Here is a 12677-nt window from a genome sequence, read left to right on the forward strand (position 1 = left end):
TGTGATGTATTAATATTTATATTTATCATTTAGTTGAGCAAACATATATCCACAAGCCCCTGCTGAGGGCTAGACATTATTTTGGACAGTGTAAACAAAGATGAAAAATATGTCACACCCACTTGTCCAAGTCAAGGTCCTAACTGGAGGCAGCTGGCTGCAGTGCAGCCGGTGGGAGGGTCAGAGTGAAGGTATCTGAGACCTGCGTTGCCTTGTTCAGTCCTCACACTGTGTCCTGTGTAACAACTACTGATGGGGAAGTAGCTCTAGTAGCCAAACGGGGCTGATAAGGGTAAACGACAGTACATAAGCCCAGTTTTCCTTTCAATCCCATTGTCAATTGAAAACTCAAGGTCTTGCAAAGAATAAATGTTTAATGGGCATTTTTTCACATTCTAATACAATTATCAAGATGCTCAGGTGAAGACAAAATCTGTAGCCAAGAACAGAAAGATGCCCCATTACACTGTGCCGAGGTTCCAGGGAATGGCTGACCGGAGGGGAATCTGAGAGCTCCTCACCCCAGCCCAGGGGTGTGGTCGGCTGGGTGGTGCCAGAGGCCGTCGCTGTTACTGTGGAAGCCCGGCCGCACCAGAGGGAGGCATCTCTGGGTCATCAGCAGTCTGAGATGTGACGTTAGTTACGGGCCCACAGCACCCGCCATTCACGGCCATGATTTCCTCTGACAGTCACTAACTTCAACATCTACATTATTTCCTGCCAAAGGAAGCTTTCCTAACCGGATACAGAATGGTGGAAATTGCTTTTCTTTCTGAATTGTCTTAATTGTCTCTGTTTTCAAATATTCCCTTTAACTCTCCGTTAAAGGTTTAAGCCCTGGATGTTCTCTTTTCAAGAGACCTACGTGGAGGACCCTTGTTTTCAGGAATGATTTTTTTTTTCCTGGCAAAAATGTGGAAGTCAGTACAATTCCATGCTAACTGGCGATATTATGGCATGGTCAAGTCTCACACATCGTGTCGCCTTCACTCTTCCTTAAATGTGTGAGATAGGTTGTGGGTGGCGCACTGTGACATTTGTCATGTGGCATTGGCGTCTCGTGATCTAGCCCATGTTTTACTGTGTGTTCCTGTATTTTTGTTATGATCTTCCTGTACCACAGTCAACTATCTGTGTGTTAAAGCTGATTTTTAAAAATGGTCTTTTGCTATTTGCAACTTTAAAAAAAGGAAAGTTGTGTAGGCAACGTTCAATTTTCAGAAAGGCCCGTTTGCTTTTTCCAGTTATGAAAAGCATCCCTTGTTGTGGTCATTGTTAGCAGGTTTTAAAACAGTCAACAGATTTACTTTGATAATTTTTGTCTTTAGGGAAACAATTTATCTGGACACATTCTGTAGTGAATATGTGCCTTCTAATAAGCAGTATTAGCATTATCGAAACATCTAGGAAACAGCTTTTAAACTATTCAGTCCCAAACGTTTGGGAAGAACACAAAAACATTTCATGCCTTCTTTCCTTACAATGTTAATTGAAGTAAATATGCAGAGAAATGCAAATAGTATATATTTTAATAGTATATATTTATTTAAGAAGCAAACTCCTGTTCCTGCCACATACCTCCAGCTGCAGGGGAATACACGCTGCTCATAAGTTTACAGACAGAAGGTGTGTCCGCTGCGGTGTGCCACGTGCCCAGAGGAATATAAGTGTTCCGTAAATACTTGTCGGACTGAAGGCAAACCTGAATTTTTTCTCCATTTTAATTAATAACGTTCATTTAAAAATCATACTGACATATTGAAATCCTTATTTTTGACAGCATATTAGAGAATTAAATATTTGGCAAGAAATTTTGGCTAGTTATACAACTATGTAATAAGTGAACTACATCAGTTAAAAAAAAGTGGTGGCGACAGTTGAATAGAGACAGGGAAGAAAAGACAGGGAAGGCTTTGCCAGTTCTGAATATTCCTGAACAAGGAAGAAAAAAATCCAAAATATTGTTATCCATGCATCCTTCTCGAACCCCATCGCTCCTCTCTCCACTGATGTTAGAAATTCAGGCTGTATCTTAACGTCTGTCTCTGATTTTAGGAGCCGTAGCTCAGTCTGGCTAACAGGCATGCTGGGTTATAAAATAAAGTCACCCTCCAAGATAGAATTGAAAGTCCTCTGCCTTAGAAAGTCAAGAGAGTTAAATTCCACACAGTCAAAATGGCTTTAAACAACATCTTAAAAACAGACTTACAGCCTTAGGGATAGTGAATGTGGAATTAAAAACAGAATTTTTTTTTTTTTTATAAAAGACAACAAACAATATACTGACTTGTTTTCTATTATGTTATCACATAGATTTTTGTAGACTGTTTTCAGAAAATATTTTTTAGAAACCAGAACTGAGCAAACTTTGTATAAATAGTGATTTCATAAACGTGTCAATAATATTAAGCACCTAAATTCTAGTATTTGTTTTCCAAGTTTTTCTATACAGCTTAGTTTGTATGTATTTAAGTAATATCAAAAGAAAATTAATCTTGGAAATCACTGAAATTCCCTCCCCATTTCACTGGGAAAGGTTTATCCATTTCTCAGTTTACAAACAAAGAAAACAGAAAAAGTATATTCTACATTATATGTATATACCCATGCAGAAAATAGAAGACAGAAATAAAATAATTTTTTCCATTCGGAAATAACTTTTTGTTGGGGAAGTATTTCTTTCTTAAATTGTAGGATCCTTGGTTTATTTGAATACCACGTAATAACAGCTAATTTACTGGTGACATGCTAGACTTAGACCAGAAATGTGGTGACAATTGCCAACAATCATCAACTGCGTGTGTTCGACTTAACGGTGCATCGGTTCAGTTCAAAATTATGTTCCGTGAGTGTGAAAAGGCATCGTGTCCACTGGGCTTCGAGGCAGTTGCGTTAGACAGAGAATCCCATCAATATAAAAAGTGGGAAGGCCAAGAAAGACCAGAATCAAGGCCGTCTCGCTGAAATGCAGGACAGTGCTTGCTTGGTCGAAGCTGATGCTTAAAACTCTTGTTGTGAATCAGATGCTCTAGATGTGTAGAGCTTAACTGATGGCTTGGAATATAATTAATAGTGGTACAATTTTTTTTTAAGTTTGATAGGTTAGCAAATGAGATTTTCCATTTATTCTTCGTAGTAGTGGTTTGTGTCAGGCAGTGCTGGTCCTGGAGGAACAGAGGGAAATATGGTATGAGCATTCATTCATGCTGTGTTTCTGTTACCAGTTTTTCACATACCTGTATTCCACTGTATTACCTGATTGCTAACTGTATGGGACCGTGGACTCTCAGACACCTTCCAGAACACTGCATCTAAGTAGAACTGCGTTTCCCCTCTTACCAAAATCCACTTATGTACACTTTTAAAATATTTCTTTACAAAAGTACTGAATTGCAGATTTCATAGAACATGAATACATTTCTCTGTAGATTTTTTAGGCAAAATGAAGATATTTTAGTTCTAGGTTTGCTAATTTTAGTAGTTCAAAAGTGGTACCTGTTCTGTGATACAAATTGATCTTAATGGAAATTCTTCCTTTAACGTCTGTTTCTCCTTTTTCTTCTTCTTCCGATAGTTTTACCCAGCCACACGTGTGGAAATCCCGGGGAGATCCTGAAAGGAGTTCTCCACGGCACGAGGTTCAACATAGGAGACAAGATCCGGTACAGCTGTCTCTCCGGCTACGTCTTGGAGGGCCACGCCGTCCTCACCTGCATCGTCAGCCCGGGGAACGGGGCCTCCTGGGACTTCCCAGCCCCGTTCTGCAGAGGTGCGTGCTGCGCGCGAGGGGGCTTGCGAGCCGGCGACTGGGCCAGGCAGCTGGCCTTGGAACTGAGATCGTAAAAGTTTCCTTGTCAGTTCATTTAATGTAATTTTATACGTTTTCTAGGAAACCGTGGCTGGACCCTGTAAGTCAGTAACACATTTAGATACGTTTCTTAAATAACCGCATTTCTCTTCTCTCTGTTTCTCCAACTCTGCTGACTTCTCCATATTTTTATCACTTACCGTCATAGCATTCTAAGATTTCATACACACGTTTCTCGATTTGAAGTTTCCTTCTTTCTCTCTTTCTCATTAAAAATGGCAGACACCCCTTGCTAGTAAAATTATATCATTTAAAGATTCTTTCAGCGCTCTTGGGCTTTTGAGAGAAGGTGACCATGAAGGCGTGCACCGTTTCACGTGGTCCTCATGGTTTGGTGCAAGGCTGGGATTTTCTCACTCTTCCTGAAGCCGTGTGATTTGTAGCCTTTTCTATAACGTTATTTTCCTGATCCAGTAGCTTAAGAAAGAGTGTACTCTTTGACTCTTGGGTTCCGACTTTCCTAAGCAAGAATTCATCTCATGGTTTCAAAAGTAAAAGCACGGTTTACGTTTGTCGAGATTATAATATAATTCAGACAGTGCGCGAGTGCCTTACCTGAATCCTGTCACTGAGTTCTCACAAAAATCCACTGAAATAATGAATACTCAGGCTCATTTAACAGATTAAGAAACACAAATTTAATTTTCAGAAGCTTCCGAAGATAGCACACGATGAGGTAAGACTCAGCCCGTGTCTCTTTTCACGCATGTGCGCGGTCAGGCGGATCGAGGGCCTCGGCCGCAGGGCGCTGCGTGTCCGCACCGCGCGTTTGCCCCGCAGCCCGCGCGCTGCCCGGCGCCGCGGCCCCTCCTCCCGGGGCCCCGCCGCCTGCCGGCCGCCGCCGTTGTGAGCCAGGCGCCGCTTCCTCACGGTGAAGTTTCACAAGCAGGTGTTCTGCTGCCAGTGCGGAATCTAAGGGTTAGCTAGGGGCGCGGCGCGCTTGAGGTGTTCCGGCCGGCAGTTGTCGGAGCGCAGACTCCCATGTCCAAGTCGCCCGTGTCTTGGAGAAACTCCAGCTGTGGGTGTTGGCCCGCCGTTCCTCCTGAAATGCCCCGTCCTGGGCATGGAACCGAGGTCTGGTCTCTTTCTTTGTCCTGATTGCTATGAGTTCTTTTTCATCTTCTCTCAAAAGAGTGATGTCCTCAAAACCTAGAACTCTGTGTCCTTTCCCTTTTCCACGTTCCCCTCAACTAAGTGACCCCGTTTAAGGACGCGGTCACGTGGGGACCCTAAGCATGGCCTCTTCATCCTTGCGCCCCCCGTTGTGTCTCGGACGTCCCCACGCGCCCTGTGGAGACGCTGGAGTGCCCTCCCCGTTTTCCCCCGGGGCCCCGTCTTCCTTGCCTGCTGTCTTTCCCGCGTCTCCACCCCGACTCTGTTACCAAAGGCAGGTTCATGTGCCTGCTGCGCCGTGAGGCCAAACACACTGAAACGTGAGTTTGGGGCAGAGAAGGGTGTACTGCAGGGCCGAGCAAGGAGGACGGGGTGGCTCAGGCCCGAGGAAACCCCAACCTCCCCGAAGCGTTTCAGGAAAGCTCATTTAAAGGCAGGTGAGTAGGGGGCTGCCGGGCACGTGATCAGCTCGCGCACAATTCTCTGATGGGTTGATGTCAAGGGAACAGGACGGTCAACACCATCCACCGCAAGGCACCAGCAGGTCTGGGGGCCACGTGCTCTTGACCATCAAGTAGTTCATTTCTTCCCTTTGGTGGTGATTTTTTGCATCTGAAAAACTCAGGAAATACACATGAGTTACTACTGTCTGGGTCCTTCAGAGAGGAGCTGCAGCAGAGGGTGTGGGGAGGGGGCTGTCCTGGGAAGACCCCACAGGGCCCTGCTTGATTACAACCTCAACTTTCCTGTTCTGGTTGCTTTTTTCCCTTCTCACCCAGACCTGCTTCAAGTGGCTTAAATGAGGCCTGCATCCGGAATCTCAGCCTCCATCTTCCATTCCAGTCCTCAGTCTCTCCCCTGACACGCACGTCTGCATCATGACCTTTCCTCTCTCAGCCAGACCCCTTCAGCGACTCACCAAGAATTCAGGGCAAACTTCAAAACACAGCCACTCTGCTCCAGCACCTCGTCTTAACTACTCCGTCCACTTCCGTCTGTCAGTGTTCCCAGACACAGATTTTGCACTTTTCTCTCCAACGTGCACTGCTTTGCCTGGGCTGACTTGCCCTGGCTTTCCCGGGAGCCCACGATGGGCCCCCTTCCAAGCACTGCATTCCTCACACCAACATGCTCCCTCGATCTCACCTCCACGGTGGGGGTGTTTACACCAAAAATCAGCGAACCCTGCAAAGCAGGGCTCCTTCACGAAGCGTTCCTAAGTCCCAACTTTCACGTGTTTCTTCCCATTACAGAGCTTTTCCTTTTGCCCTCCTTGTAGTCATAACTCTTACTTCATTGTCAGGTTCACACTTGAAACTAAAATTTAGTCCTTTTTTTTTTTTTTACCGTTGCAAACCCCCTTTAAGTTGCTGTGAGAAAACACAAGTCCTTTTGTCCTTAGCATTTACTTTATTGCTGTTTTATATTTTAACCCTGCGTCTTAACAGTGTTTCCTCAAATAGTTTGTAGCCCCCTCAGGAAATAATTTACAGTCATAAAATCTTATAACTGTATTCTTGATTCCTTTTACCTTAAAATTTAGCCTGATCGTTACCTATTTACCCTTAATTCTGTGCGTAGTCCCTCATTCAGACATTCAGTAAAGGTTTAGAAATATGCTGAACAACAAATGAGTAGGTATTATAATTGCAAATGCAAAAATAAATATTAACAGCAATTATGCCAGTTTCTGTTTTGATCAGACCTCCCCAGCCATTTTTTTTTCTTAGAGGGTCTTCACTAGCTCCGTAATTATACACCTTGTAATGTCATGATCGATATAACGTGTAGCTCATTATCTTTTCTGTCCTGTCACCAGTTTGTTAAATTCCAACTATATCAAGATGCTTTTGTCCTGAGAAGTATCTTTCCTTCTCTGTTACAGATTACTAAATTTATGCTGAAATTTTTGCTTTTCTCAATGCCTGGGGTAGTAATGTTTCAAAAGGCATTAAATTTGATGCAATTATTTTATGAAACAAATTTGAAAGATGCAGTATGGTTTGTCACTGATTTGGATAACTGGATCGTGAAGAAAAAAATCAATGATCTGAGTCTTATAAATGTGTGGAAGTGGTAGATCTAGAAGAGAGAAGTTAATTTCAGTGATAAGGGCTTAGATAATTTTCAAAAATGAAATGAGTACATCTCCACCTTCCCCAATGTTCTGGTTATTTAGTTCCAGGAATTGCTTAAGGAGTCGTCTTAATAGTGTTGCTAACAGCAACACCGCTGAGTCTCTTCCCAGCGGCCTTTCTGGAGCGTGGAAAAATTGACATTGTAACTCCACATGGCCGCATTTCACCCGATCGATGGCACTTGAATGTGTGCATCATTTCTAGAGTTATGTGGCTCTCTTTAAGGAAAAATGATATAACCATATATTTAACAAAGTCAGTGCATAATGAGGTGGGGGTCAGCCAGCTATACTTAAAACTGAGTCCCTTAAATGGGAGACCAGCAACAAATTGACTTCTTTCAACAATGAGAATTTAGATTTTCTCCTGGAGGTGTGATATTTTGGTAATCCTCTTTTATTGTTGAGTTTTCACCGTAAAGCCTGTTTCTTCCTTAATTTCCCTTCATGTCTGGATAGTGTTTCTATTGTCTCTTCTGGTTTTTAGTGAGATATACTGTTAATGTATGTGCAGGTGTGATGTGCATTTACAGGGGGAAGGAGAGAAAAACTAGATATAGTCAGTGACACATGCTCTCAGCTCAGGATTTAAACGCCTTCTTAATTTGCTTTATGTTTCCCCTAGTTAAATCACTAAGACTGTAACGTCAGAGTCCAGGAGTGATCTTAACTGCCTTTGAGCTCCAGGACACTGTTGATGGAAAAGCAGATATTTTAGAAAGATATTCTCAGTGTTTCTGTGAGGATGAAATGATGTGACCTGTGCTGGGCACCCAGTAGGGCCTTTAACACAAAAGAAGGTGATGCGGCGTGATGCTTATGTGCTGTGCAGTGTCACTTCAACTCTCTTCTCAGTTTTCCTACCTGTGAAATGGTACCCATTTCATAGGTACGTGGTAGAGATGAAATGAGATAATCCAGATAAAATGCTTAACAAAGAACCCGACAGTGAAATTCTGTATCTGTTAGCTGTTATGATTACTGTTTCTGTCTCCTGTCCCTTCCAGTCTGGAAAGCAACTTCAGGTTTAGGTGGTTGGAGCCAAATGGCAAACAGTTTGGACATAGGTTCATATAAACTACAAGCTCTCAGTGCTAGTAGCTCTCAAACAGAAGGCTTTCCTGCATCATTGAAATTCTTTAGAATGAAAAACAAAAACAAAAACTACCAGCGTGATGCAAGGAACTCAAGACTCAGGGAAAGAGCCAGTTAAGTCCCTGCTGAGGGGTAAGTCTGTGTTGAAACAGGTCATTGGTTTTACATGTCACCACGTGGATGGCAGTAATGAGACGAAGGTGACCTGGATGGGATGTGGGTGGACACACACAGGTCAACCACACGGCAGAGCAGAACATCCAGACTTAGCGGTGGTCCAGAGGCAGCGTCTTTCTAGCTTCCTTTTTCTTAAGGGGATTATCAGTCAAGTTCAAAGTATTTTTAGTAAGTAGCAAAGGGAGGAGCATCTCGTTATCAGTTGGGAGGTGTTTCAGCTTGGTCACTAGAATTGTGAATTTTTAAGCAAAAGATGTGTGAATGATAGCGAAACCCATAGCTGCTACCCAGCGCCGGGCATCGCTGCGCGCTTTGCAGGTGTTCCTGTGCCGAGCTCTCACGGGAACCCCACGAGCTTTGCCTTGTCATCCGCCCTGCTTTTTAGACAGAGAGACTCGGGGGCAAAGGCACCAGGCGACTTTTCTGAGGTCACACCGCAGTGAGGGGGGCTGTGGACTCTGGACCTGGTGTCTCGTGCCAGGTAATGCCCTTTTAATTTATGAGAAAAAGAAATGTCTTTAAAGGAACCCACGTTTTCAGTGGGAAATATTTGAGCTTGGATTAAACATTTTCTTCTTGAGGATGTTACTTGAGTCATGAGGAGTCTGGGAAGGGGCACAGGGAACGTGGCTTGCCTGGGGATGTCCTGCCTGTGGGGATGACACATGTGACGTGGTTTTGTCCTCTGGGGATGGTGGTTGGCGGGGTGCAGTGTCCTCCCTCCCCCTTGCTCCACCGGCTCCTGCGTGCAGTGCAGGGGACGGTGTCTGACAGGCCTGCAGGCCCTCAGAGGCTGCGCCTCAGGAGAGACATTTAAAGGCAGTAAAGTGCCAGCAGGGAGGAGTGACTGCCAGCCTCAGGATTTCCTTCGGATGCCAGTGGTTCAAAGCGAGGATGGCTAAGGCTGCTTTCCCTGGGCCTGGCGCGAGGGGCTGCCAGCGACAGCGTCGTGGGTGTCAAATGACAGCCTCGACGTGGAAACTCAGCTCAGGAGAGCCTTCAGCCGGCAGAGGGCTGTTTGGCTCTAGGGTCTTTCTCATATTTTATTTGAAAGGCTCAATATGATTTGCTGAAGCTGCTTCTTTAAAGAGCAAGTCAGCCTTGGAGAAAAGGCAGCCAGCGAGGGTCAGTTTTCCCTTCTCTGGGAAGGGCTGTCTTTGAATTAAGTTGAGCCTCTTGCCGCTTTCTCCCTCGTAGCCCTGAATCCTTCACTACCCTCAATTTTTCCTTCCAGGAATTCTCATCTGGTGGCAGAAGGGTGGGCCAGAAGGGTGCACCCGGGGCCCGGGCTCTGCGCACCTGCAGGGCGATGCGCTCTGGCTCCCGGCTCGGTGGTCTTAGGAGGCAGTCGAGACAAGACACAAACTATCTGAGACGTGGTTGGCCAGTAACTCTTTCCTCCTCATTTTCCATTTTCAGCCATCAGAATCTTTTTGGCTCGTTGTGAATCACTCGAGCAGGAAAGCAAATGGGAGACAGAAATGTCATGACTAAGCTCTTTGCTTAGACCCGGTCTCCTCGGCGGGTGCTGTGTTACACACTTTACGCCGGTACATTTATGTGATCCTGTGCGAAGTTTTCAAGGTTAATATTAATCCAGAGCATTTGCAGATAAGAAATCTAATTCTTTGGGGTGTGAGAGATCGTCTCCTGGGCACAGAGACAGTCGGTGGTGAAGCCAGCCCTCACTCTGTGCCTTCTGCTCAGGACAGTGAAGGAGAGGTGTTTGGTTTGTTTGGTCTTGGTTTTTGTTTTGTTTTGTTTTTGTTTTAGTTTTAGTTTTTTGGTTTTTTGTTTGTTTTTGCTCTTATTGAAAAGCATGATCTGCAAGCCATTGAAAAATAACAATAAATGAATGATTATCAGGGACCAACAGTGCTTCCTCACCAAAGTTCTAGCCTTGTTCCTGTCTCAACACATGCGTTTAAGATAAATATTCACCTAAAAGTGTCAAAACAAATTGTCACTATTCTGTGATGGTTTTAAAGAATATAGGATGTGGCAGCTGTTTTGCATACTTTTGAGAGCTGGCTGATTTTATGCGTGTCAGGGCAGTGTGTTGCCTTGGATGAATGAATGCTAGTTAGCAAGCAAAGATGCCACAAAATAAAGGACCAGTAGCATTCTCAGCAATACCTTTAATAAAACATGCTCAGTAATGTATGCCCGTGTTTCATTTAGAGCTGCCTAAGGCTGCAAATTTCTTTAATTGATAAGCCTTACATAATGTGACTGGAAATGACAATATGTCACTTGCCAGTGCTTTATGAAATGTCACTCAAGGTTGTTAATTGCAGACATTCTGCTGCTGGTGATTGTGGGGAAGAGAAATACTGGGCGAAGAATGGCTGGAGGGGAGGAGAAGGGAAGGAAGTCATGCTTTTTATGGGTGTCAATAAATTATGTGATATTTAAAACACAGCTGTGTTTTCATCAATTGTGTTATGGAGGTAACATTGTAAAATGAATCTTAAATAATCCGTCATGTCAGAACCAAGCATTGCAACGTAAGATTGAATGGGACAGTCGCCTTATAAGAAAAGTGGCTCTAAATTAAATGTGCATGGCTTTGGACAATTTAGTTTTAAGCACTTTTCTTGCATACTGTGCAGTAAACAACTCTGATGTAAATCTTACCAAAATTGGAAAAAAAAAAAAAAGAACTATTGAAAATATATGTCAACATTATAGCAACATGATAGGAAATCAGGTCTACGTGTTTTGCAGTTCACTGTGCTACAGGCTTGCTGTTAAGCGCATTTTTTACAGGATCTCATTAAATACAATCTTGTAACAAGTTAAAGCATAATCTTAATTGCCTCTATGCCAATTGTTTTGTAGATTAATTAGCATTTTTCCATGATTTTTCCCACATAAGCACCATATTACGTTACAGAGCTGAAGATGCCTAGTGCCAAAATAGATACACGTCCAAGAAAATGCCACTCATTGTGACAGACAGTGATGGGAGTTTTTAATAGCAAGGACTTAGTCATCCAACATCCCGATTTTTCACTAGCTGGCTGGGACATCTCGGCAAAGCTATTTGCAAAACCTCTGGCTCTGAGTCTGTTGAATTGGATTAATACTACTTACAATCTCACAGGACTGATGGAGATTAAGTGCCATGCTTGAAGTGCTTAATACCAGTAACAGCTAATATTCCTGAAATCATCGTCATGGAAGAGCCAGAATGGACCAAATACAGAGACCAGGCAGTCAGCTCCGCCTCTGAAAAGCTCTTAAACACTGAGGGCGTAGAGCACGGTACTTTTTTTTTTTTCCTTTTTAAGATTGGTATTAAATCACAAACATTCCAATTTTAATTGACAGCATTTTCTTCTCAAATCCTCAATAGTATACAAATTAATAGTCCCCCTCTCTCCCCATAATTGGACATAATGAGTGTTCCCAGTGTTTGCTTCTGCACATAATGCTGTAATTAGTGTCTCCGTACATACAGCATTGCTGCTTTTTCTTCTGTTTAATTGTCTCCTAAGGACAGAATTCTAGGACTGTTACTTATGCTTTGCAGACTCGCCGAACAAATTCCCCTGCCGCAAGGACTTTCACTACAATTACTCTTGGTTTTGATGTCAGTATTTCCTTTTAATTTGCTGAGAATTTACTAGCATTAAAATGATGCCCCAAAGTTGCCTTAACTGTGTTTGGGTTCCCAGTAGATCATGCCCGCTGTCTGTCTGTGCTCGTCATTTGTTCTTTCAAGAAATGTTTGCCCAGGACAGACGAGGTGTCAGGTGCGTTCACCCGTCGGGTCAGTGGACTTTTTCTGTCAAGGGCCAGATAGTAAATGTTTTCTGTGTTTCAGGCCACACGGCCTCTGTTCGGGCTCCTGTCGTCAGCCCCTCTCGGTGGTGTGGACCCTACCTGAACAAACAAGCATGGCTGCGTTCCAGAAAGCAGATACTGGGCTGCATGTGGCCTGGGGGCGAATTTGTATTCGTCACTTATATTAGTTCTGGGTGCTGGGGCTGCAAAGTGAACAAAACCAGAAAACTCCTAACTGCCGTGGAAAAAATACCCTAACAGGCAAGAGACAAGCAACATACATCAAAAAACTGAGTGAGAACAAACGTGCCCCGTACCCCCTGCAGCGCGTGCGCGCAGACGCTCGCGAGGAGGGTGACGCTCGATTCCGAGCCGTGCCGCCCAGCTGCTTGGTTTGCCCGGACCGTCCGGCGTTAGCGCCTGAACCCCGCGTCCTGGGAAACCGCTGTCTTTGGCCCAGCCAGCATTGTTTGGACCCCTCTTGCAGGCGAGAGAGTA

The 12677-nt window shown here is 44.1% G+C and overlaps 1 protein-coding gene across 1 annotated transcript in view; it reads left to right on the forward strand.

Moving 5' to 3' along the window:
* The window catches only part of CSMD1 (CUB and Sushi multiple domains 1), a 1691213-nt gene that overhangs the window by 1057059 nt on the left and 621477 nt on the right, over positions 1-12677 (forward strand). The window contains exon 9 of the mRNA XM_064477604.1: positions 3575-3769. Coding sequence (XP_064333674.1) covers positions 3575-3769 — 195 coding nt within the window. The remainder of the gene's footprint in view (positions 1-3574; positions 3770-12677) is intronic.

Source organism: Camelus dromedarius, chromosome 22, assembly GCF_036321535.1.
Source record: "Camelus dromedarius isolate mCamDro1 chromosome 22, mCamDro1.pat, whole genome shotgun sequence".
Classification (NCBI taxonomy): domain Eukaryota; kingdom Metazoa; phylum Chordata; class Mammalia; order Artiodactyla; family Camelidae; genus Camelus; species Camelus dromedarius.